Here is a 25,577-nt window from a genome sequence, read left to right as displayed (position 1 = left end):
TCACTCACTGAACTTTTATTGCAAAACAGTGATTAACAATTTGATAGCTAAAAATACAAAACATGGTAATGAAATAAACAAAACATTTACTGAAGTGCAGTCTTTCCATTTTGAAAAAAGGCAAAAAATAGAAAATCCTCTACAAGTAGGTCTATCCACACTTCCCTGAATGATGACAGTCTACCAAAACCGGAGAAAAATAAAATAAAATAAAAACCGGAGAGTTTCTGGCGTCACTCTCAAAGGAGGGAAAAATGTTACCGGACTATTTCCAAGTTCTCAGTCTGAATGGAAAAAATATGTGAAACAATGTGCGTGGAGCGCAAACAGCATGGGAGCAGAGAGTCTTGGTCCATTATTCATTTGTGAAACCTGAGATGTGGAAATGTCTTTGTGCCGTCAGTGTGACATCAGTCAGATCCTGACTCCTCTGAGCTGGCTGGTGTGGAGGCGGCTTCCTCTTCCTCATCATCATCATCAGAAGCCTGCAACAGATTAGACGGGTTAAATGAATGCAAATCTAATTACCTGATAAACCCAAGAGGAAACGCATCATTCACACACCTTGCGTTTGCTGCTTCTGCCGTGGTCAGACTCGGATGAGCTCTCCTCGCTGGAGATGAACTCTTTGCTCTTAAAGCTCTCGTTTCCACCTTCTTTCTTTTTCTCCTTTTCCGCTACACTCCTTTTCTTAGCTTCCACCTTCCCTCCTTTCTTTTTCTTTTCCCTAAAAGCAGAAGCAATGACTGTGTCAATATAAAGCAGAGCTGCAAGTAACACTCATTTCAAAAGAACAAAGTTGATTTTCTTAAATTAACACTTTTATTCACCAAGAACACATTAAACTGATCAAGCGAGAGAGTAAAGAGAGACGTTAAGAATTTTTAAGAAGATTTCTCTCACATAAATGCTGTTCTTTTGAACTTTCTGTTCATCAAAGAATCCAGAAAATGTATCGGTGTCCGCAAAAATATTACGCAGCACACATTGATAATAAGAAATGTTTCTTGAGCAACAGATCAGCATATTAGAACAATAATTATTGTAATATTTCACAATACGTACATCATATATATGCAGCGTTGATGAGCATATAAAAAAAAGGACCCCAAACTTTTGAATGGTAATGTATGATTAATCTGGTGAGTTCTTTGTGTTAAAATTTAATATCTAGTGTATATAAATGCAGGGTTCTCAAGTCTCACGCATTGGCCGTGAGACACACGCAATTCAACCAGTTCACACGCTCACACGCCACACCGTGTATTTCTCACGCTGAAAAGGCAATGCCAACCAAGTTGTCCTGCAAGCTTTATATATAACGTTGTATACGAGGCGCAGGCACACAAAGTGAAGTTTCCTGCCGCCAGCACGTATCTCGGCCAGATTGCGTTCGTTACATAGATGCGCGAACCATAGGCGCGAACACACGGAAGTTGACGGAAAATTCTCGGCCGCCGTACGTTCGTTAGTTACTAAGTAACCAACAACATCACGCGAACACACGTCGTGATGGAGAAGTTAAGTTGGAAGAAAGAAAGCTCGTCTAACATTTTTAGGTTAGAACATTAAATATATAAATGTTATCAAGGCATCAAAATGTGCAACAAACACTTACAACACAAAACACATTTCATAAGCTGGAGTGTGTACTCTTGTGTACACACACACACACACACACACACCTTAATACTCTATGTCATTTGTTCACAATGTCCCACCACACAATAAATCATTATACCATTACGACTAGACACATTAAAAATGCAAAAAGATGTTTTTCCAAACTGTTTGGAGCAATTTGTTATATTTTTGTAATTTTTGTATATTTGTAATTTTGAAATATAACATTAAAGAGTATATTTGATGTGATGAATTGCTCTGTCATTTATCAGATTTACCAATTGTTATAATTTAAATTTGTGCTGGTTAATTATGAACAATGGGTAAAATTGGGGGGCGGGGACGGACAGACGGGTGCGGGGCTCCATTAGGGCTCCTCCCCTAACCGCATGTGATCTCACTCCAAGCTTTTGATCAAACTTGAGAACCCTGATAAATGATATACAATACACAGAATCATTTTAGATCTTAAAAAGCATTTTTGCACACTAACAAAGTGCGTGTTTGAGATTTGGAGATAGTCGGCTCACTTAGTAACAGATGCCGCTGCCGCTGCCGCTCCCCCGCCACTCTCTTTGTACTCCTTCATGGCTTTTACGTATTGTTTCTTGGCCTCTTCTGCTTTTTTGTCCCACTCCTGCGAAACACACAAGAGACATTTAGCTAAACACACTGACTCTATAACACAGCATCAGTAGTTTATGCTTCAATCATCCGTCTGCAGACCAATGAAACAAACCACAGACAAATGATTTAGTAAGTGGCTAATAATGTATTCAGTGGTGCAGCAGTCACTCTGCATATGCAGGAAAGAAAGCAATTTTTCCTGAAAACTAGTCCCCATGCATAAAACATCGAATTTGCCACAGAACTAAAGTCCATAAACAATGTGTTTTTGATTCAACACATCTGCCTGGAAGTCAGGGTTGTGCAATACATTTTAAGAAACTAATGTTTTAATATGACCACCAATAATGGCACTGTAATATTTGCGTACTGGATGTTGACTGCCATTTTCCTAAAAATCGAATCTCATCACATTTTCACTCCAAAGGTGGCACAGAAGCGCTTCTGAAGTGGCATTTGGGTGTTTTTTACACAGACTGTTTGCATTTAAAACAGTATATTTTAATACTAGGGGTTGAGGTGGGTCAGAACAGGCATAATATAGTCTGGCTTTAATGCAGCATTGTATCTTTACACTGATATAGCAATGTAATTATTATATAGCTTTTCAAATAATTTTTCCTTAATAGGGATTGTGAAGACTTCCTGGTTATTGGTGTGTGATGTTAATGAGGCTGACCTCTTTCCGGTCTTTGCCCAGCTGCTTCCACATCTCTCCAGCCTTCTTGGAGATTTCAGTAACTGATATCCCAGGATTCTCACTCTTGATGCGTTCTCTGTTGCCGTTCAGCCACAGCATGTAAGCGCTCATCGGCCTCTTAGGAGCACCTGCGTCTTTCACCTTTTTCTGTTCGCCACAGAGAGAGGAAGTGAGGTTTAATAAAAGTGCACAAGTTGGGGTAACGTGGGTTTCGTTTTCTGAACTGTTGAACAGATGCCAGTAAATGTATTAAGGTTTTTCACAGTGATGTTTATCGTGCGCAGTTTTACCAGACAAGAACAAACAGGCATGGTGTCAAAAGCACCACTGTGCATCTTTACTCTTTAAGACATACTGATATTTAATGTAAATATTGATATTGCAAAAAAAAAGGTCCAAGACCTCTCTCCGTGGTTTTCTCTCTTTCTTCTCTTTCACCACTTTCTCCACTTTCTTGGGCTTCTTTTCAACTTTCTTCTTCTTTCCTTCATCTTCACTGTCGCCGTCCTCTCCCTCGCTGGCGCTCGCTGAAGCGTTACTGTCATACCTGCACACACGTGACATTATATTATTAGAGTGAAAGATTGACAAATCATCTAAAAATCAAGAAAAGAAAAGTTTAAAATCCCTTACTCTTCTGGGACGTCGTCATCCTCTTCTCCAGGGTTGAAAGACTCATCTACAGGAAGATATTAGATATTAACTACTATACACAATTCAACATATTCCACTTACAACTTACAATTTGAGTTGAGCATGATTTCATTTTGTATTTGAAAATATTTATATTTTATTGAAATAGCACATTAGTGCCCGCCCACTTTTTCAGTGGTATTTTTTTCCATTCATTTCTTGTATTTGTTTTTAAAAGTCTCAGTTCAAACTTTTTAAGTCACAAACAAAGCCAAGCAGCAACAAGGTGAATCTTAACATTACAAACTTGGATTTTAAGCAAAGAGTATTTGAAAGTTGGACAAAAATACAAAGGTCCAAGACTTATCGACTTTAGTGTTAGATGGAACAATCCCATGAAGCATTGCAGACAACATCATTTAATTAAAAACAATGGAGAAATATAAAACTACTCATTACTCATATACATGTATGTATGTATGTATGTATGTATGTATGTATGTATGTATGTATGTATGTATGCATGTATGTATGTGTGTGGGTGCATTAGGGCGGCCCTCGACTAAAGATTTTTCTAGTCAACTAGTAGTCGTTCTTTTAATCATTTTTAATAATTAATTGATCATGTTTTCTGTGTTTTCGGCTGTAGAGATTAAGTCAATGATGCTGACTTGTCATCTCCGCAGTAGTAGCCTATATGCACGTTTCATATGGATTACATTATTGGTTTCCACTTAAATTAGTTAATTTAAAAGACATTTCAAGCTTTCTATAGATATATTTCTCATGTCTGTGAGGCAAGTATACACTGAGTTTGGGTTCAATGAGACAGAACAGAAAACGCATCCTGATTGTTTTCATTATTTTACAAAACCACGCTTTGTTGTTATTGTTTGAGTTTACAGAAATAAAAGTAAAACCTTTACAGTTTGCATTACTCTTAACTGTAAGACCAAAAAATGGAGTATTTTAAGTTAAATGTGATCGCGCCGGCGCCTACACATCATGCAGCAAGCGCGCTCTCCGCAAAAACAAACATTTATGTGCCTATTTATAGCGCACATTTATCTAGGTTAACATTAGAGCAAGCAGACTTGTAAAGTTGTTACTACTTACATGTTTAAGTGATAAGCCATATTTGAGGTCGATTAATGATAGGCGGATGTTTGGATTTCCTGCCGTTAATGATCTGATTTCCTGAGTTTTTTTTCCTGCGACTTACCAACTAATAAAACTTTGGTCGACCAAACCTCTTCTAGTCGACTAATGGATACATACACACACACACACACACACACACACACACACACACACACACACACACATATATATATAGTGAGGAAAATAAGTATTTGAACACCCTGCTATTTTGCAAGTTCTCCCACTTGGAAATCATGGAGGGGTCTGAAATTGTCATCGTAGGTGCATGTCCACTGTGAGAGACATAATCTAAAAAAAAAATCCAGAAATCACAATATATGATTTTTTAACTATTTATTTGTATGATACAGCTGCAAATAAGTATTTGAACACCTGTCTATCAGCTAGAATTCTGACCCTCAAAGACCTGTTAGTCTGCCTTTAAAATGTCCACCTCCACTCCAATTATTATCCTAAATTAGATGCACCTGTTTGAGGTCGTTAGCTGCATAAAGACACCTGTCCACCCCATACAATCAGTAAGAATCCAACTACTAACATGGCCAAGACCAAAGAGCTGTCCAAAGACACTAGAGACAAAATTGTACACCTCCACAAGGCTGGAAAGGGCTACGGGGAAATTGCCAAGCAGCTTGGTGAAAAAAGGTCCACTGTTGGAGCAATCATTAGAAAATGGAAGAAGCTAAACATGACTGTCAATCTCCCTCGGACTGGGGCTCCATGCAAGATCTCACCTCGTGGGGTCTCAATGATCCTAAGAAAGGTGAGAAATCAGCCCAGAACTATACGGGAGGAGCTGGTCAATGACCTGAAAAGAGCTGGGACCACCGTTTCCAAGGTTACTGTTGGTAATACAATAAGACGTCATGGTTTGAAATCATGCATGGCACGGAAGGTTCCCCTGCTTAAACCAGCACATGTCAAGGCCCGTCTTAAGTTTGCCAATGACCATTTGGATGATCCAGAGGAGTAATGGGAGAAAGTCATGTGGTCAGATGAGACCAAAATAGAACTTTTTGGTCATAATTCCACTAAACGTGTTTGGAGGAAGAAGAATGATGAGTACCATCCCAAGAACACCATCCCTACTGTGAAGCATGGGGGTGGTAGCATCATGCTTTGGGGGTGTTTTTCTGCACATGGGACAGAGCGACTGCACTGTATTAAGGAGAGGATGACCGGGGCCATGTATTTCAAGATTTTGGGGAACAACCTCCTTCCCTCAGTTAGAGCATTGAAGATGGATTGAGGTTGGGTCTTCCAACATGACAATGACCCGAAGCACACAGCCAGGATAACCAAGGAGTGGCTCTGTAAGAAGCATATCAAGGTTCTGGCGTGGCCTAGCCAGTCTCCAGACCTAAACCCAATAGAGAATCTTTGGAGGGAGCTCAAACTCCGTGTTTCTCAGCGACAGCCCAGAAACCTGACTGATCTAGAGAAGATCTGTGTGGGGGAGTGGGCCAAAATCCCTCCTGCAGTGTGTGCAAACCTGGTGAAAAACTACAGGAAACGTTTGACCTCTGTAATTGCAAACAAAGGCTATTGTACCAAATATTAACATTGATCTTCTCAGGTGTTCAAATACTTATTTGCAGCTGTATCATACAAATAAATAGTTAAAAAATCATACATTGTGATTTCTGGATTTTTTTTTTTTAGATTATGTCTCTCACAGTGGACATGCACCTACGATGACAATTTCAGACCCCTCCATGATTTCCAAGTGGGAGAACTTGCAAAATAGCAGGGTGTTAAAATACTTATATTGTATTAAATATTATATTATATAGTGTTAAATAGTGTTATTATATAGTGTTAAAATACTTATCCTCACTATATATATTTATATATAAATATATAAATATTATATTTATTTTACAGCATAAAGGGAAGACAAGTAAATCTCAATCAGTTAACATTTATACAATTGCAGTGTTGACTGCATTCGTCAAGCTCAACCTTCAACCCAGTTACCATAAGAAATAAGATTAAACAAATAATTTTCTTTACATATTTGTTTGAATTTATAGGAAATAAGTTAAAGGGTTACAAAAGATGATATTCCAAACAGTTGATGGACCCCACTGACTTCCATAGTATGGTGAAGGGGGTGGATTGGAATCCACTGCTGCTTCAATGTATATGTAATGAGTGATTATCATCAAGGTATTAATCAATATTTTTCCTTCTAAATATCAAATAAGCTGAATGACTTCTCTGGAGATTTTACTTTGTTATAGAAGTTACCAGTGTGATTACTGAAATGTTCTTTTCATGTATTCTTTAATGTCTGTATTTGATATCTGAATGCAGTAACAGTGCTTGCCTATTTATCCTGGCTTCCAGAAATGAAATGGGGACTTGTTTTGTGTTTGAGAAAGGTCTTCAACATGTTAAAACATATAGGGGTCATTGAAGTCTATAGTTAAGGGACCACTTGTCAGTTAAAGCCTATATTTTCCATTTAGACTAAAGTGTCCTATCCTGAGAGAAAGAACGTATTATCTTGATGTTTTGAGAGGATTCTCCTGTTTATAGTTAGAGCCTGGCCAAATCCAACCTTGGAAAAGATGTGTGTCGGTGTGTGTGTTAGTCTTCTTGCTTACAGGTTAAGGAACCACTGGCATTGTCGGAGATTGACTGAGTTGTTGTTCGGGACATGCTGGCACCCAGCAACCCAAATCTGCGACCTGGAAGGTCACGACGTGCCTGACTTCAGGGTCTGAGTGTCAGCCGCATAATCTATAGAGATATGCTTCAGTCTATCTGTATATGTGTGGAAAATTACTATGTTTATCTATTTCTTAGCCAATGAGAATCATTCAACCTGTAAGCAATGACGTAGCTTAGACCTTGGAAATGGTATAACTGCTGTGATCTTTGTAACTGTAAGCGGGGCGGCCTACGGAGTCCTGTGTGAGTCTTGAAGCTGACTTCTGCTGATGAAACTGCAAACTATCTCCAGTAAAATGTTTCTTTAAATTTTTCATAATTCTGACTCTGGGTCTTCTTTCAAACATCTGGTCCTTGGGTCCTAAACTGTTAACCCCTAACAATGGAAAAATATACTATGGAAGTCAATGGGGTCCATCAACTGTTTGGTTATCGTCATTCATCAAAATATCTTCTTTTGTGTTCAATGGAAGAACAAATTCATACAGGTATGGAACAACATGAGGGCGAGTAAATGACGACAGAATTTCCATTTTCGGGTGAACTGCAAAACAATATTTAGTCCCAAAATGTAGCACCTACTGAGTGCTGGCTTAATTTGCAACCCTCTTACCCATTACTTTTTCTCTCTCTCAAATTTGTTCAATTTTGATGTTTTCATGTAGATTTTTTTGCTAGAATGCTGTTACCCATTTTATTAATAGCCACATTTTGGTCTCGTCTCTTCTTTGAGAAAAAAATTAAAATGTAATAGAAAAATAAAATACTCATATTTAGTTTTACCAACTGATGATCACAAGCAATATTTTCTCAAGTTTAAGCACCCATTTAATGTATTGAAAAATAAAGTTGGCATTTTGTGTTTTAGTTGAGGTGTGTCATTACCGCTATCGCCCTCGGAGTCATCGCTGCCGTCTCCCTCCTCTCTGATCTTGCCCTCTTGTTTCATCCTCTCCAAGTATGCATCATGCTGGTCTTCATCAGAGTCACTGTAGCCTTCAGCTCCTTTCATGCCCTACCACACACAAACAGTTCAATAAATCATGTGAATCAACACATTACTGGGTATGCTGCTGCTGTCCATAGGAAGTTAATGTAGTGAAAGTGTGGGCACTTTAGTATAAACACACACATAGAATTAGAGGTTCAAACGCTCTTCCTGCTTATTCCCAAGAGTGCAAATCCATCAACAGAATGGATTGTTTATTTAGTTAAAACCAGTTTCGTACTGCGCATTCATCCATACGTTAACGCTGCATACATGTACATTTGGGTGTGCCCAGAGAAAAAGCTCCTAACATGACTTATTAAATTATAACTCAAATGACTTTTGGAACAAAACATGATCACTAACACAATCAGAACAAGCTCAAACTCAAGGAAAAAAGAAAATCACGAAATGAAAAATAGATACTGCGCATTAAGGCTGGGCCACATGTCAAATATTTACTCTATATTTCTATATTAAATTATACTGCGAATAATGTGCTGATTTTAATGGATGTAACATTTCCGCAAATCAATTGTTTTATACCGTTTCAGTTCACGTGAATCAATTCACATCACAGGTTGTTTCCATTCACTTTATAATGTGATTAAAGCAGTACTGTGATCAAGTTAACTCATAATAACAATATAGTGATTAAGCAGAGTAGCAGTTATGGTTACCGCTGATTTAATTGCATTACAAGGCATGTAAATGCTTTAATTGCATTTCTGCTCTGAACAAAGTGCCAATATGCCACCACTGCAGATATATGACGTCTCACACTCAAGCGCCGGTTTGAAAGCATGGAGGAACAGAAGAAGCCACACTCATACAAAATGTATGCGTTATAATGGTGTTCAAATGCTGTTTTAATACAATTTAAAACAACCGTTTAGTATTTTAATATATTTTAAAATGTAATTTATTCTTGTGATGGCAAAGCTGAATTTACAGCATCATTACTCCAGTCCGCAGTGTCACATGATCCTTCAGAAATCATTCTAATATGATGATCTGCTGCTCAAGTTATTAATGTCGGAAAAAAAATGTTTTTGTGGAAACTGATACATTTTTCAGGATTCTTTGATTAATCGAAAGGTTAACAAAAATATTATGGAAAATAATGTTTTGAAACAATGTTTTTAGTGCCCCTTTTGATAAATTAATGTGCCCTTGCAGAATAAAAGCTACAATCCTTTGCAGAAAAAAAGCTTGCAGATCCTAATCTTTTAAACGGTAGTTTAAGTCAAAATAATTTCCTTCGTTGATTTAGTGAAAAACTGTGTAGAAAAGATGTATTTTTAGATAGACTCTTGATTCTTGCTCTAAATATAATTTGCATTAAGAAGGCTTGACTTTTTCCATACAGCAAATGCATAGACAATTTTTTACCTGTAGTGCAATTCATTTTGATTATAATGCACAGACTGACTGTGTATTATTCTTCTGTGCATTTTGGCTCAAACCGAAATGAATGTTTGAAACAACAGAACATACCTCTTTAAATCCTCTGTTCTTGATGTTCAGTTTCTTGGCATTGACAAAGTCGAAAAGTTTTCCATATTCTTCCCTACATAAGACAGAAGAGACGTGATCATCATTTGTGAGGACTGGAAAGACTTGACGCTTATGCCTAGTTAATAATAATAATTTGTTACATTTATAAAGCGCTTTTCTAGGTACTCAAAGCACTTTACATATGGAAGGTGAATCTCCTCAACCACCACTAATGTGCAGCATCACCTGGATGATGCGACAGCAGCCATGTTGCGCCAGAACGCCCACCACACACCAGCTTACTGGTGGAGAGGAGACAGTGATGAGGCCAATTAGAATATAAGGGCGATGATTAGGAGGCCATGATGGACAGAGGCCACTGGGCAAATTTGGCCAGGATGCCGGAGTTACACCCCAACTCCTTTTTTTTTTTTGAAGGACATCCTGGGATTTTTAATGACCACAGAGAGTCAGGACCTCGGTTTAACGTCTCATCTGAAGGACGGTGATCTTTGACAGTATAGTGTCCCCATCACTATACTGAGGGACCACAGGGTGAGCGCACTCTACTGGCCTCACTAACACCTCTTCCAGCAGTAACCTGGCTTTCCCAGAAGGTTTCCAATCCAGGTACTGACCAGACTCAACCCTGCTTAGCTTCAGTGGGCAACCAGTCTTGGGCTACAGGGTGATTTGGCTGCTGGTTAGGACAGGCTGCTGCAGATTGCAGAAATGTTGAGAAAGACATTCTCTCTTATGATTGAGAGATGAAGGACACTGCTGTCTGTGTTTTCTAGGGCAAGGTGTGATGATTTGTGGGTAATGTAGTTTACCTCTCAATGTTGCTGAAGGTGAACTGGTTTTTCTGCTTGGTCTCTATTTCGAAGTCAAAGGAGCGAGTGGTGGTTGTTCCTCTGGCGAAGTTAACGCAGGAGATCTCCTCGAAGCGCAGGTGAACCGGTGGCTTGTGCACATAGATGAAGCCTCTTTCCAGAGGATACAGCAGCCCTGAGCTCGCCTTATACGCACACGTTATACACTGAGACCCGGAGTGACTACACACACACACAGAGAGAGATAAAGACTGACATCAGTAAAGACATTTCATTTCAAAATTTGATCTTGACACATTATTATGAATGAGAACTAGGGGTGGGCAATATAAGCAATGTATATCACAACATTTTGGGCAAAACATTTTTTTGTTACTATATGTAATGAGGTCAGGCAAGGAGGGCCACTTTATAGTAAAAATTGAAGTTGTAATTTTAATTGAAAGAGACGCTGTTTTTTCGTGTTTAATACTGTAAAGCTAATTGCTTTAAAGCAATCTTTTGTATAAAGTCATAAGGCAGTGGCTATTTGCACGAAGTGAAAATAGCATATTTTCTTAACAATAGATTCTATTTAAACTGTAAAAAGAGCAGTATTTTCTTTGCAATAAGTGTAAATACTAGTTAGATGCAATTTATACTTGTAAATAGTGGCAGATACTATTAGTTTCTTCAGTGTTCTGCACCGTTGGCTCTAGCAGGACGCTGTCGTTTTTTGGGGGGGGGCCGATTCAACATGTAGACTCAGCATCGATGAGAAAGAACTCCGATTGGCTGTTTAGTTTAGCAAACAAGTAAAAGAGATGAAAGCAAGCAGAGAAGTCAGACAGTCTGAAGGCCGTTATAATTTTATGTCAGCATTTCACTGCGTGAATATTTTCATAATAGTGGAGTGGAATAAAGAACGTGATCAGCCTGAGTGATATTCAAAGCGTTAAGCAAGCGCTGCTTTGTTTATAGTTTGTACATCTGCACTCTTGGTTTGGCTTTCCCTTTTTGAATGACGAATATATAGCTGCTTAAATAGACAGTTATCTCCTTTGCACACAGGTGACAGTCGCCTGTAAGTCCTTTCGGTGTGTTCAAGCACAGATTATTTCCTGCGACGCAAGGCATCAACATAGTCTGCTTTCATCAGCGCTAGTTCTATGGGGTCGGTTTGGTGTGTCCCTACCTTTCTCTCCTACACTATTGCTATGGCTGACACTCTTGATGTTCGCTAACTGTATACTGCTGAAAACGCATTTAAAAAAAAAACTTTACACCTAGGCGAAGAACAAAAAAACTTTAGCATGAGTATATCAGGACCTTAAATGTAAAGTGATTGTAAAGTAACTCCTAACATCCAGCTGTGCTTTGCTCAACCACAAAAGAAATAATACTAGAATATCGTCCACCCCTAATGAGAAACAGAATGCTTGTGAGCGTTACCCCTGGAAGTTTCCAGGCACTGTGATCTTCCTGTTGACCAGAGCCTTCATGACCCTGCTGACAATCTCATAGAGCGGACCAGACATGTTCTTACTGAGCTTCCCATCAAAACGCTTCTCCACCTCATCCCTAGAGAGAAGAGAAACAGATGCCATCAGCAGAGCTAATCATCTGAGAGACACACAGAAAATCCAGTGAACTTACTCGTTCATGTTGAGAGCAAGACTGAGGTCTTCATCTTTGGAGAAGAGGAGGATGAGGAAATGATAACGTGTCTGACCCTGCTTAATGGGCGGGTCGAGACTGATCTGGAAAATAAAAGGATCAAGACTGGGTCAAGAATAAACCGACTAAATAACCATGAAGCAGCCTTTTCACAAAGCATCTGTTAAGATTTACTGAGCCCATAATGAATAAACCTGTGATTCAACATTTAACCAGCAGGTGGCAGCAGCACCAATGCATTATTTAGCATTGGGACACATTAGGTGCGTTTACATGCACTAGTCAGAATGAATCCAATCTGATATCAGGTTCAGAAAGTACTGTTTATATGAACCCTAAATGGTGCAATCTGATTGACATTTATTTACATGAGCACTGGGTTTTTGCTGAGTATTTAACATCAAATTTAAGACATTTTAAGGGTGGGTTGCACCAAAAAGTATTAATCTTAAATCAAGGTTTATCTAATAATAACTTTAAACTAAGCAGGTTAACATTTAAACCTTCATTTTGATTTAATTTACATTTAAGATAGATTAACTTTAATCCTGTTGCTCCATAACTTTAATTTACAAGATAAAATATGTGGCTGATTGAACAAAGACAAAAATGTTATGTGTGGCAAGAGATCTCAGAGAGGTGTTTATTACAAATAAAAATGAAAGCGCATCGAGCGGGCAGTGAGCTTGCGCCTGCTATCGAGTCCGGGATGCAGATCCGTCACTCATCTCGGTGTCGGACGAAGAAAAAAATAAAGGAATGTTTATTATTGCCAGCAGAGGTGATGATGAGGTGAGCTTGTTTGTGCTCTGGAGAACGTCAAAGGTTTCTATTTACAACATGTTTTTGCAGCGTTGATCAATGTGGCCAATCACAAACATTGATGTTGATTTCTAGCCTGGAGTCGGCAAGCAGAGTTTTTGGTGCTCAATAGAAAAGGAAATGGAACATTAAAGGTGCATTGCGCAACTTTTCATGTTAAAAATACCCGTTTTCTAACCCATACATGCTTAAACAATTGCCTGATGGGCTGACTGAGCCCTTCTCTGATCACTGCGATTGCCTCTATAATCCTGTACAGTAAAATAAATAAGAGGGATTCGGGTCGGAATCTGAGACTGGGCGTGACGTCATGCGCGTTCACGGCACGCTCATATGTCTGGCAGGTTTGTGTATGCGCCGACGCCGCCATTCTCCGTAGAAAATGGATTCTAAGAGACCGGCTTGTAGTTCATTTCAAACACCAACGCAAACTCCACGTAAGATAAAAAAAAAAGAGAACTTTTGTCTAGTGCAACCAAAAGGTCCAAATTGGAGTCAGACAGGCGTCGGGGTAAGATGAGAGTAAACATAGGGAAGGCTTTCAACAAATGGAGAGATCTCCGGTCTGCTCTAGGGCTCAAACGGGATCCTCAGTTGGCTTTTTTCTTGATAAAAAGGTAAGATATATCCCATTCTCTAATGTCTGATACGGCCAATAATGACAATAAATGACGATCCATAAAATGTGTAATGCTTTAGCGTAAGCTAGATAAATGTACAATCGGAATAGGTTTTACTAACTTACCATTGTCAGTGATCAGGTTCAGAATGATTGTGATATAAAATGCTGATATATAAGTTAGATACTTAGACACAAATTTTGAGCAAATTACTGCTTAATTACGATGTATTGCTATTGGAATATGCTACTTAGCTGATCAATAAAACAGGCTAAACCCCCGCAAATCTTCGGCGGATTAGCCTGTTTGGCTTTTATGGTAACGTCATAGTGCCACTTGATTGTTTATTACCTTGAGACATTTGGGTGTACTTTGTTGACCGACTGTGTATGGTATGGTATCATGATTACAATTTTGAGCTTTTACAAAGTTATAACTTATATTGTTCATGAACGTGTTTCCATAATAATAGTCATAAGTGGATACAGTAAACACATAACACAGTTCAACATGGAGATAGATGGGAATAAAAAACGAAGTTTTCTACTACCCCCATTTTTTCCCTCACACATAAGTGTGTTATTTACTCAATTGCCTTTCCTTTCACATATTTTAAATTACTTGCAGATTTAAAACTTTATTACCTCTGAAGACATTATGATTGTAAACAAAAGATTTGTGCGGCTGATGCTCCTTGGGTTATGACCAGCTCGAGCTCGTGCAAGCGTGCGTGTGCGTGTGGTCCGTGAGCGTGCACACCTCTGGTTGCAGTTTCGCTTGCCGCCAGAGGGGGCGTAGTTCTGCGAAAACTCAGACTCTCGCGCAATGCACCTTTAATATTGTTGCTGTTTAATTACAATGGTGAAACCATCAAGCGAAGACCATTAATCATAAATGGAGGTTTTAAATCACAGGTTAGAATTCTAAACCTAGATTTGTTAATCTGTGTTTGTTAATGTGCATGCATGTATGCATGTATGCATGCAACACACACACACACTTTAATGCTCTGCCATGACGGTTTAAGCTTGACGTCGACTAGTCGCTGATCATGGCCCTATAGAGGGCACAACAGGATAAAGCTTTGAAGTCCACTTTTACACTCTGTTTCCAGCAGTTAAAATGACAAATAACTGCATACTCCGAGAGCGCTCCACTACATATGTTTGATTATACTATCTGGAGCTTATTGTACACGCAAATTATTCGCTGCTCTAAAGGCGCTGCTGCATTGTAAAGCACACACACACAGAAGCTTGCACATCACACGCAGATCATGAGCACACAGAATCATTCAGTAGCGCAGAAAGGTATTGTCAACACTGTTCTGTCTTTATCAATAAAATAGCTAAGAAACTGAAAAGTTCTAGCATATACTTCTTAGTAACTAAAACCCACAGCTTCACTATTTAGTAGAGAGACACTGCCTGATCAGCGACTAGTTAACGCCCACTCAACTTTAATCACATAAATGTCGACTAAAAACAGTCTGAAGTTGTTCAACTTGCATACGTTTATTTTAATTTAAAATGAACACGGCCCCTTCCAAACTGTTTGAAATTTCAGCGAGATCAATTGCGATGTTTACATTAAGCTTTTTCCATCAATCTGATAAATGGATTATTTTGACAAGTTAATGTAGCTATTGTTGAGTTTCATTTATCTGTGGTGGGGAGCAGCACATAAAAACACAACTCACCACAAAGAACATCTGCCTCTGGTCCTTGTGCGGCAGCAGGAAGAGACGCAGTACGGTGGTGTAGGGGATCTTGTAGTCAAAAGTCTTACCATGCAGGTGCAGGAAGGAGGGGTAGATACGAATATCATACCTGAAAGAAAAACACTAAAAGACTTAAATACATGCGCATCACTTGGAGACACGCAGAGCTCCAGATGGTTGCAATGCAGTTTCGTTTGGTGACGAGGTGTAACAACATTCAAAATCGACTAGTCAGTCAGCCTTAAAGGGATAATGATGTTTCTAAAACACAAGTCTTATGATCATCATGAGAAGTCCAATACCAAATACACCGATCCCAAACTGCACATTCTCACTCTCTCTTCTCTCCGACAACGAAGTGACACACACCAGCCTCCTCTCACTCTCTCGTCTCATTCGCTACCGTTAAATAGTGCTTGCATTGCATATAATTTTGCTCATTCCCGCAGGTTTCACGCTCACACCAGAAGCGCATGCACCACTGATCTATATAAGTGGCGCTCTCATAAATTTGGCTCATACAGCTCACGAGAACAAAACTGACTCCTTTTTCGTAGCTTAATGCGCTTTAACATACAAAATTATGTCAAAATGCCCATCTTGCAAGTATTCAGGTAAATACAGTCAGTTTTGGAACAAGTAGTTAAAAAACAAAACAAAACAAAAAAACACGTTGCGTAACAGTATATTGGATCCGTGCATAAGCTCTTAAAGGGGTCATATAATGGTACATGCACTTTTACAAGTTGATTGTACTGAAATGTGTGTTGGCAGTGTCTGTACACAACCATCATAAAATGATACAAATCCATCCAGTGTTTTTTTTTATCTTCTTATATGTTTTCCCGTCTCTAATCAAGCCGTTCAACCGTGTGACGTCACACGGTCGGACGCCCCTCCCACGATTGTTGATTGACAGCAGTGTTTCAAATCAGACCCGCCCTCGCTCGTGAGCGAGCTGTCAATCATCATAGTACATCATACGCTGGAGCACTGTCTATGAGCAGAATGGCGTCTAAGCGATTGTGGTGTTCTGTTCTTGGGTGCAATAACGAACACAGCAGTCATTTTGATGTTCCTAAATCCGAACCGCTGAAGATGCAGTGGCTGAGTTTTGTTTTCGAAGGGAATATTCCCCACAACGTCAATGCTTTCATGTTTGCGCGAATCATTTCACCAGACTGCTTTATAAACGAGGGTCAGTATAAAGCTGGTTTTGCTAAGAAGCTGCTCCTGAAAAAAGGATCGGTACCAACTATTCGTGTTCCTGCTGCACCTCCAGAAGAAGTAGTGAGTAACGTTTTATTAACCTTTATATTAATATTTATATTAATCTTTGCAAATCGCTTGCTGCACGCTTCACGATGAATGCGGCTGTTTACACTCAGGGTACATTACGGCATGTTTTCTTTATACGACGTTCTCAATATAATTCATAATCCCACGTTTATAATGAATAACGCGTTATGGTTATTGTGTTATGGTTATAACAAACGGTGTACGCACAGAACAGAGGGGCGGGGTGAGCAAAGCTCATTATCATTTAAAGACACATGCACTTAAACGGCGTGCTGAAAACAGAGCTGTTTTTGACCAGGTAAAATGAGTGTTTTCTTACAATACTAATGAGAATTTTTAATTAAAGTATATTACAAACTTTTTAATTTATACCCTAAAGAATCATATTAGCTTGTACAAAAATGGCATTATATGACCCCTTTAAAGTGACAGAAGCCTAATAAACCTGTTGCTGTCTGTCATGTTAATCAAAGAACAAAAGACAAAGAAAATCACTTTTGTAACTTTAATTGTAAGCATTAATCTGCATTTAATTTTTACATTTGATTACTTCATTAAATTTCTTTAGTATTTCTTACCTGAATACTACTGTTAGACCCACCTGAAAAACTTAAAGCCATGTTTATTTATTTTGTCTCTTTATTCTATTGTATTTATTTGTGCTATCGTTTGCAATTTATTTTTTCTTATTTTACTACTGACTAGGGGTGCACGATATATCGGCCGCCGATATAATATCGGCCGATATGGTCATTTTTTTACACATCGGTATCGTTCCGATGTCAAAATAGGGCCGATGTGAACAGGCCGATATTTGACGTGAAGTTGAAGATGAAGATGAAGTTGACGACTCACGATCTTAGCAGTAGTGAACACGCCTGAGAGAAATACACATTTCATACAGATGACATAAGCAGAGAACAGTCTGTTTTCTTTCGTTTTGAATTGTTCTGTTTAAAAATAGATGTTTCAAGCTTTCTATATATGTCTTAGGTTTGTGAGGCAGGTAGGTTTCGGTTCATTTGAGACACGCTTCAGTTCACGCGCCGTTGCCTCCATGTCCTGATTAAATATTTTCTAATATTTACTTCTTATTTATTTTTGATTAAACATTGATCAAAATTAAGATACAATTAATACAAAACAAAATTAAATTTAAAGACAGGCTTTGTGCTTTCTGTTTGAGGTCTCTGTGAAAGTTTTAAAGCGGTCTTTAGTGCCGCGTTCAGACGTGCTTAACAGAGAACTGTCCCGTCAGTAACATTGTTAACGCAGTTATGTTTTTTCCCTCTTCATGACACATTTTTGATTGATCGTTTTTTGACTCGTAGATATTTGAATATATTGCATGATATTTGATACCCGTTCGAATTAGATTTTTCTCAAAAGTGACGGCATGTGTGATTTGTGGATTACTGATAAGCGCGAGTGGAGAAACAGGCGTTTATTTATTCATTCTCAGTGTTGAGAAACGTAGCCTTCATGTGTTACGTTATTGTGTTAATAATAACTAAAGTAGCCTACCTAATTATGTTACATATTTATTTTGTATGAAAACTAGCGCGTTCGTTACTTATGGATTAAAAAGTAGGCTACCGTTGTATCAGTGCTGCGCGAGCTCTCCCTCACAAACACGGACGCGCGCGCACAGAGAGAGAAGATAATTGTAAAATGAAAAATTGACGGGCTAAGTTAAAATTTTGTTCTTGCTTGTTTTTGTTTTTTTCTATCAAAATGTCAGAAAGCATTTTGTATTATCCATCCGTGTTTTTAAAATTCGTTAAATGACGGACGTTTTACTGTTAACACAGCCCATATGTCGGATTCGTCTAGCCTACTTGTTATTATTTTTAGAATAAGTGATTCGTTATGCTATTATTGGACTCCGGTCTATTCATTGTCAACTGTTAACATTTATTAACAGTTATTCATTTATTCAGCTAATGCGTGCCCTGTTGTTCAAAGGCAAAGACAGCACGTCACAAATAGAAGTCCTTTTCCCTGTGGTATTTAGTATCATATTTGGATATTGGAATAATAAATTCTTAATTATCTTAAATTGTACACAATGTTCCTGTTTTTTTTTTTTTTTCTGTTTTCTAAGGGTTTCTTAATTTTAGACAAGTTGACCAGCACACATTATATGCAATGCAATATAATGCATGTGTGTCGTATGTGTGACATATTTTGCAATGCATACAGGTAAAGGTGCCCAATATCAGTCATTTCTAAAGTAAAAAAAAAAAAAAAAAAAGTGTTTTGGAAAATAGCTCTTTATTTGATAATCATTAAAATTTGTTTTCTATACAGAGATATCGACATCGGTAAATATCGGTATCGGCCATAACAGCAATATTAATATCGGTTATCGGTATCGGCCACAATTTTCACATCGGTGCATCCCTACTACTGACTGTTGTCTTTTTCTTGTAAATGTAGTTCAACGATTCAAATAAAGCTGTGTGTGTGTGTAAGCGATTACAAAAAATTCCCAAATTATCAAAAACATTATGAGATAAATGATCTGTATGGCAGAATATATATGGCAGTTTTCCCTGTGGTATTGAAAATTGTATCGAATATCGATATTTTTCAAAGTATCGTATCGAAGTTGGAATTTCCAGTATCGTGACAACACTAGCTTGGAATGACATTAAAATGAGAGTTTCATGTTTGGATGAACTACCCCTTTCACAACTAGTCAACCATTCTGGCCAAAGATGTGTATGGTCATAACAAAAGACACAACTTGCCTTCCTCTCGGCGTAAGGCACTGAAGTTCTTTAAAGATACACACGGCATCTCCAGTAGCTTGGATGACGTCTGCCTTAGAGAGAACATTCTGAGCGAACGCCTGCGACAGAACGAGAGTGAGATCATCAGCATCAACAGCAGCTGCTCGCACACTGACCGAGACAAACACATTCACACACACACGCACCTCCACGGGGTCTGTGCCGTCGTCTCCAGTGTTGGGCGGGACATAGAAGCGGACCTCCATGAGTGACACCTCCGCATCATCGTTCTGATGGAACTCCACCGTCACCTCGTTCTTTCCCGTTGCACACTGGGATACGCTGGACAGCGGGATCTCAAAGACAGGACTTTCGCTCACCTCAAATGACAGCAGAGACCCTGAGCGCACACACACACATAGACATCAGTAACCATGGCAACATTAGTGCTTTTTGATTGGCCTAGCTCTTTTATTTCAGTCTCACTATCTTAAAAGCAGATTTTTTTTTTGCATACTGTTCAAAACTTTGGGATAAGAAAGATTTTTGAGAGAAATCTCAAATCAGGCCTGGATTTATGTGATAAAAAAAATACACTGAAAACAGCAATACTGTGAAATATTATTACAATTTAAAAGATTTGTTTTCTGTTTTAATATATTCTAATATGCAATTAATTCCTGTGATGCAAAGCTGGATTTTCAGCAGCATTACACAGTCTTCAGTGTCACATGATCCTTCAGAAATCATTCTAAAATGATGATTTTATGATCAGGAAACATTTATTATTATGAATGTTGAAAACAGTTGTACTACTCAATATTTATGGAAACACAAGCACAGGTTTCCAGGATTTGTTGATGAGCAAAGTTCAGAAGAACATCCTTGATGAATACATTTAACTTTCAAAAACTTTTTTTTACCATCCTTTCTACAGCATAGTTGAATAATTTGATGCCCGAGGTGATATTTATTGGGAATATGTTTAGAAAAATCCAAATAAACATATAGTGGAGTTGTGTATTGGAATATATAGGTACTATATTGTTATTGGCCAATAAGTTTATCACCATCAGTAGATCTTGTTGGTATCCATCTATAGTACTATATATTAAATTGCACAATGCTCACTAAATCTTCATGTTAAAAATACTAATTTAACAACAAATTTGACATTATAGAACTTTCACATCAGTCATTGAGTTATCAGTTACATTCGGTTATCAGCCATAATATCCTCCTGAGACCCAGAAAAAAAAAGTTTTTTGAATTTGGTTTCTTTTCATGTCATCACATTGATTAGAGCATAAGAAACAAATGGTAAAATAACATTTTTGAAAAATGATATTTTATTCATATGTTATGCTATGTCCTCTGTATTGGACACCAGGACTCAGTTGTTTAAAAAAATAAAATGACATGAAATTATATGTATAGGCAAAAACAATCACCTTTTTTTTTCAATCACCAACAAATTTTGGGGTTTCAGGATTTTTTTTAAACCAAAATTTGTATAAAGATGATTCTCAACTATGTTATGAAAGATATAACGGAATGAATTGATACAGCATTTTACTTTCTGCAATTTGTGGGTAAAATGGCCATAAATTAATATTCCAATTCAATGCAATGTATCTGTACACTGTATCTAATGTGCACAATAATGTGTTCTTGGAGCAACATTTAATGAAAAAAGAAGTGTAATAATTGGAGTAATAATTAGCAACATTTTAATAATAATATCTAATATTTCATAGGAATATTGATGTATAATTTATTTCCATATTCTCTTGTTGTGTCTCCCAAAATACCTGATAAACATGATTTAAGTCCTGATGTGCTCTACTGGACATGTATGAAATCAACATCCTGTTCTGTAACAGAACGTTTTTTTGTTTTGATTTGAAACCCCAACACGTTTTCCTGAGATGTTGGTTTATGAAATACAATTTGAAAAGTAGTCCGATTTAAATTATAATTACAATATATTATCATATTTCCTACATTTGATCACTAAATTAATGTCAGACATTTTTAAAGACCAAGGATAAGTTGTTTTCATGGTGAAACCTCCAAACATTTGGTATCTCTGAAAAGTCCTGAATGTGCTCTTTACAGGACACCCAGGTTGTGACATGTGACATGTATGATGTCAGAGAAATTCACTAAAATATAATGTCCACTACAGTGGACAAAAGTCTATTCCTGGGTCCCAGGAGGATATGAAAATCAGACAATTTTAATTTCATGAATTACTAGTAGCATGTGTAGATAGGAGTGTGTACCTGAAAATTTGGCGGTGCCCCAATTCCAGCCCTTCACACACATGTCCTTCTCTGCCAACTCCAACTTGTAGTTCGCTTTAAAAAACGCTGAGAGTTTCTCAAAATCCTGCGGAGGGGAGGAAAGCAAAAAGGAAGGAGAGAGCAAGAGAAGGAAGAGATAAACAGAGTTAATGCCTCACTTCCCCTGACTCTCTTTCTCATCCAGCCCTGGGTTCATTAATAAAGAGAGTTGGCAGCGGCGCTCGGCCCACTGGGACGGTGGAGGTGTGTGTAATCCGGCCGGAGGCTGATGCGGAGCACGCTCAATCAGCCCGTTTATTTATCCAGCACTGCACAATCGCTTCCACATGTCACTCCACCAGGTGTGTGTGTGTGTGTGTGTGTGTGTGCGCGCTAATGAGCTTGGCACTGGACTACAGAATCCCATCACTTTAACATTACACAAACCAGCATTCCCTGATCCTCAAAATATTGCCTTTTTCCCCTAAGTAAAGACAATGACGAAGCTGGTTTAAAGTTAGCTGTTAAACACCACATCTAAATACACAGCAAACAAATACACACTCATGTCAACTTTGTCTATGTTACATGTAACAGATTCTTCCGGAGTTACGGTACACTGCTTAATAATAAACACCACACACACACACACACACAATGACTTCATACAAACACACACATACAGAGCAAATCCATTATATTGGAGGCCAGTGATTAACCCCGGGAGAAAAGCATTCCTTAACATCTTGAATTACACACACATTCCTTTGACACAGAAGAAAAGACACATTACATTTATGGATATGCAGCTCTGATCGGTCAACTATTGTTTGCCCAACACACTCACTGTGTCTTTGAAGCCGTCGTATTTGTAGATGTGTCCAGTGCTGGTGACCAGTTTGATCCCGTGACCCAGGCAGACCCGACGCCACTGCGCCGCAGAGAGTTCAGGCCCCGGGATACTGTCCACCTTCCCCGTTTTATGGCTTTTATAGACCACAGACTGCTTGCTGAACCTCAGACGGCCATCGTTCTGACAACAGACACAAACAGAAAGAAATGTGCGGAGAGCAATTATAGATCATTCACTATGCGTTACTATGATTAAATAACCTCCTGTATATTACATATTTTCTGTACATTCTTAAATGTTTCCATCTAAAGACAAAGCTGGCAGGTTTCTGAGTGAGTGTAACTCGTGATATGTTTGGAAGGGCACATTACTGCTGTAAACAATGCAAGTTCTCAATGCATACAACACTGCACAATGCATACTTCTGTGTATTGATTTTAACCCTGAAATATGAAATAGTGAGAAAACTCATTTTTTGGAACATTTAGAATATATATATATATATATATATATATATATATATATATATATATATATATATATAAAACCATCTGCACATGCGTTTTATGTTTTGTATCCTATTTGTTGTTGATAGTTGAAGCTTGTAATATAACTCAATGAGGACTTTGTAACACTATAGCAGACTTTCATTAAATGCATATAAATACCAGTTGTCACTATTTAGATGTCTTAGTAAAATGATATTTAAAGGGCTGGTTGATTATGATTTCACTTTTCTAACTGTAGTTAGTGTGTAATGTTGCTGTTTGAGCATAAACAACATCTGCAAAGTTACAACGCTCAAAGTTCAAAGCAAAGAGAGATATTTGCTTTTGAAGAAATAGCTTTTTATGGATTCCTCCCGGGTTAGTGACATCACAAACCCTAAAATTTACATAAACCCCGCCCCCGGGAATGCGATTTATAGATTATCATGACAGAATATGCTAATGACTAGAAGATAACTACACATAAGCTACATAAATTCATCAACTAACCATTCAGAAATGTCCTGTTGTATTCTACATGTTGTCACTTCTTCTCGAGTCTCTCCTTCATTGTCTGACTCCGGTTTGAACACAAAAGGCTAAAAGTTTTTGAAATTTTCAGTGCATGTCTGTGTGAGGTAAAAAGGACACTCTGAAGCTCCGCCATTTGCATTTAAAGGGACAGACACAAAAACAGTGCGTTTTTGCTCACCCTCAAAAAGTGACAATTTTAACATGCTATATAAAAATATCTGTGGGACATTTTGAGCTAAAACTTCACATACACACTCTGGGGACATCAAAGACTTATTTTACATCTTGTGAAAAAGTTTTGATCTTAGTTTTGACAAAAGTTCCCCAAAAGCCTGTTGTATCATATTTGACACTCACATTTTAACATGCTTTTAAAAAAAAAATGATATCTGGATAATCAAAAGTTGCTTCAGTGTTCATCTTGAAATACTACTAACAATATGTTATTCTTAAGATTTCACAGCTAAAAGACACAACTTGAAAGAGGGGCATTGTTACAATTATACTAAAAGGCCTTTTATATGCTAAAAAAAGTATGAACTATTAATCAGACGTCAGTAGATTGTGTACAACAGATCTTTCAGCAAAGTTATGATCACGTTGATAATTTAGAGGCCTTAGAAACGAGTGTATCAAATATGAAGCTTTATTGGGGTTGGGGTTAGGGTTAGCCATTTTCTGGTGTGGAGGTGAAAGGTCAAACTGCGACACTAGGGGTCACTCTCATGTTTGCTAGTTGCTGTGTGTGTTTTTGTTTTTTTTTAACTCCATATTGGAGTCAAAGTTAAAGTCACCTACCCAAGATCCCTTCGACTCTTGATGGATGTCATTGAACTCCAGAGTGTCTCCCATCTCTGTAAAATATAAGTATTAATATCAACACAGCAATAACACAGGAACCGCATACTAGTATAAGTTACTACTCATACTATTTCTACCATAGAAAGATATGGTTAAAAAAGTAGTACGAGTAGTATACTAACACGCGGTTCCGAATTCAGCACGCATTCATAAAGAAATGATTGATATCAGTTAGTCTTGCTCTGAAGGCTTTAATTCACTTCTTCACGAGCTGCATTGTGTGTTGCTAGTGTTTCTCCGGTTGAATTCTAGAGGTCATTTCAGGGGACTCGAAAGCGCTAATGAGGACATAACATGCTGTCTATGTAGGAAACACGCTGTGTTTGGGGACACCGCCAGTGTTCGCACACTGCTGTACATGTGGACCGGGCGAGATTCATTCAGCCGGCTTGATTTAAGATCATCATCACTACATTATACAAACGTACTTAGCACTTACTTTGGGTGAAGAACGACTTTATGAACGTATAAGCGTGTTTCCCGGTGTTGAAGAAATTTGATGAAAACACACAAATAACTGCAATGATCAAGCTCTTCTATTCTCCGGTTTCCCGCGTCTAACCTCCGGGTTCTGAAGAAAGACAGTAACCCGGAAGAAGTGTTGAAGGGTCACGCGTTTCCATGACTCCCCACTCACATGTTCCCGACGTTTTTCATGTTCCAGAAAATATTTACCGTAAAAACAAATGTGCTTTAATGACTATTGTATCAGTCTATACTGGAAAAGGACATTAAATATATATATTTTACATTTAAAAAAGTAAAAATACATTTAAAATGTGGTTATAATAAGCTAATCTATTAGCCTACTATGACTGTAACTTAACGAAATAAAATATAAAATCTCATATAATTAAAAACACGTTTAGTATTAAAATGGTATTATTAATAGGCTATGAAATAATAAAAAATCTACTTTACTGAAATTAAATTAATATAAACCTCAAATAATAATAATAATAATAC

The 25,577-nt window shown here is 37.9% G+C and overlaps 1 protein-coding gene across 1 annotated transcript; it reads right to left on the bottom strand.

The window, feature by feature from the left end:
* ssrp1a (structure specific recognition protein 1a) lies at nt 1-25,239 on the bottom strand. The gene is made up of 18 exons (XM_084430535.1): nt 25,051-25,239; nt 24,549-24,604; nt 22,723-22,908; nt 21,876-21,981; nt 19,797-19,990; nt 19,609-19,709; nt 15,536-15,665; nt 12,374-12,477; nt 12,170-12,298; nt 10,739-10,960; nt 9,906-9,978; nt 8,306-8,435; nt 3,584-3,629; nt 3,353-3,497; nt 2,930-3,097; nt 2,154-2,260; nt 565-727; nt 1-485 (listed from the first exon to the last, which is right to left on the bottom strand). The coding sequence occupies exons 2-18, from the start codon at nt 24,600-24,602 to the stop codon at nt 411-413; spliced, it is 2,133 nt and encodes a 710-aa protein (XP_084286661.1). The 5' UTR covers nt 24,603-24,604; nt 25,051-25,239; the 3' UTR covers nt 1-410.
* Nucleotides 25,240-25,577: the final 338 nt, after the last annotated feature.

Source organism: Rutilus rutilus (assembly GCF_951802725.1).
Source record: "Rutilus rutilus genome assembly, chromosome: 14".
In the NCBI taxonomy this organism is placed as follows: Eukaryota; Metazoa; Chordata; class Actinopteri; order Cypriniformes; family Leuciscidae; genus Rutilus; species Rutilus rutilus.
This window is presented reverse-complemented; position numbering and strand designations above follow the sequence as displayed.

Excerpts from the sequence above, each read along its gene's own strand:
- ssrp1a (XM_084430535.1), bottom strand. The coding sequence starts at position 24,602 with ATGGGAGACACTCTGGAGTTCAATGACATCCATCAAGAGTCGAAGGGA. Across the intron at positions 22,909-24,548 it reads AAGAGTCGAAGGGATCTTGG|AACGATGGCCGTCTGAGGTT; the intron begins GTAGGTGACTTT and ends GTCTGTTGTCAG. Across the intron at positions 2,261-2,929 it reads TGGGCAAAGACCGGAAAGAG|GAGTGGGACAAAAAAGCAGA; the intron begins GTCAGCCTCATT and ends TGTGTTTCGCAG.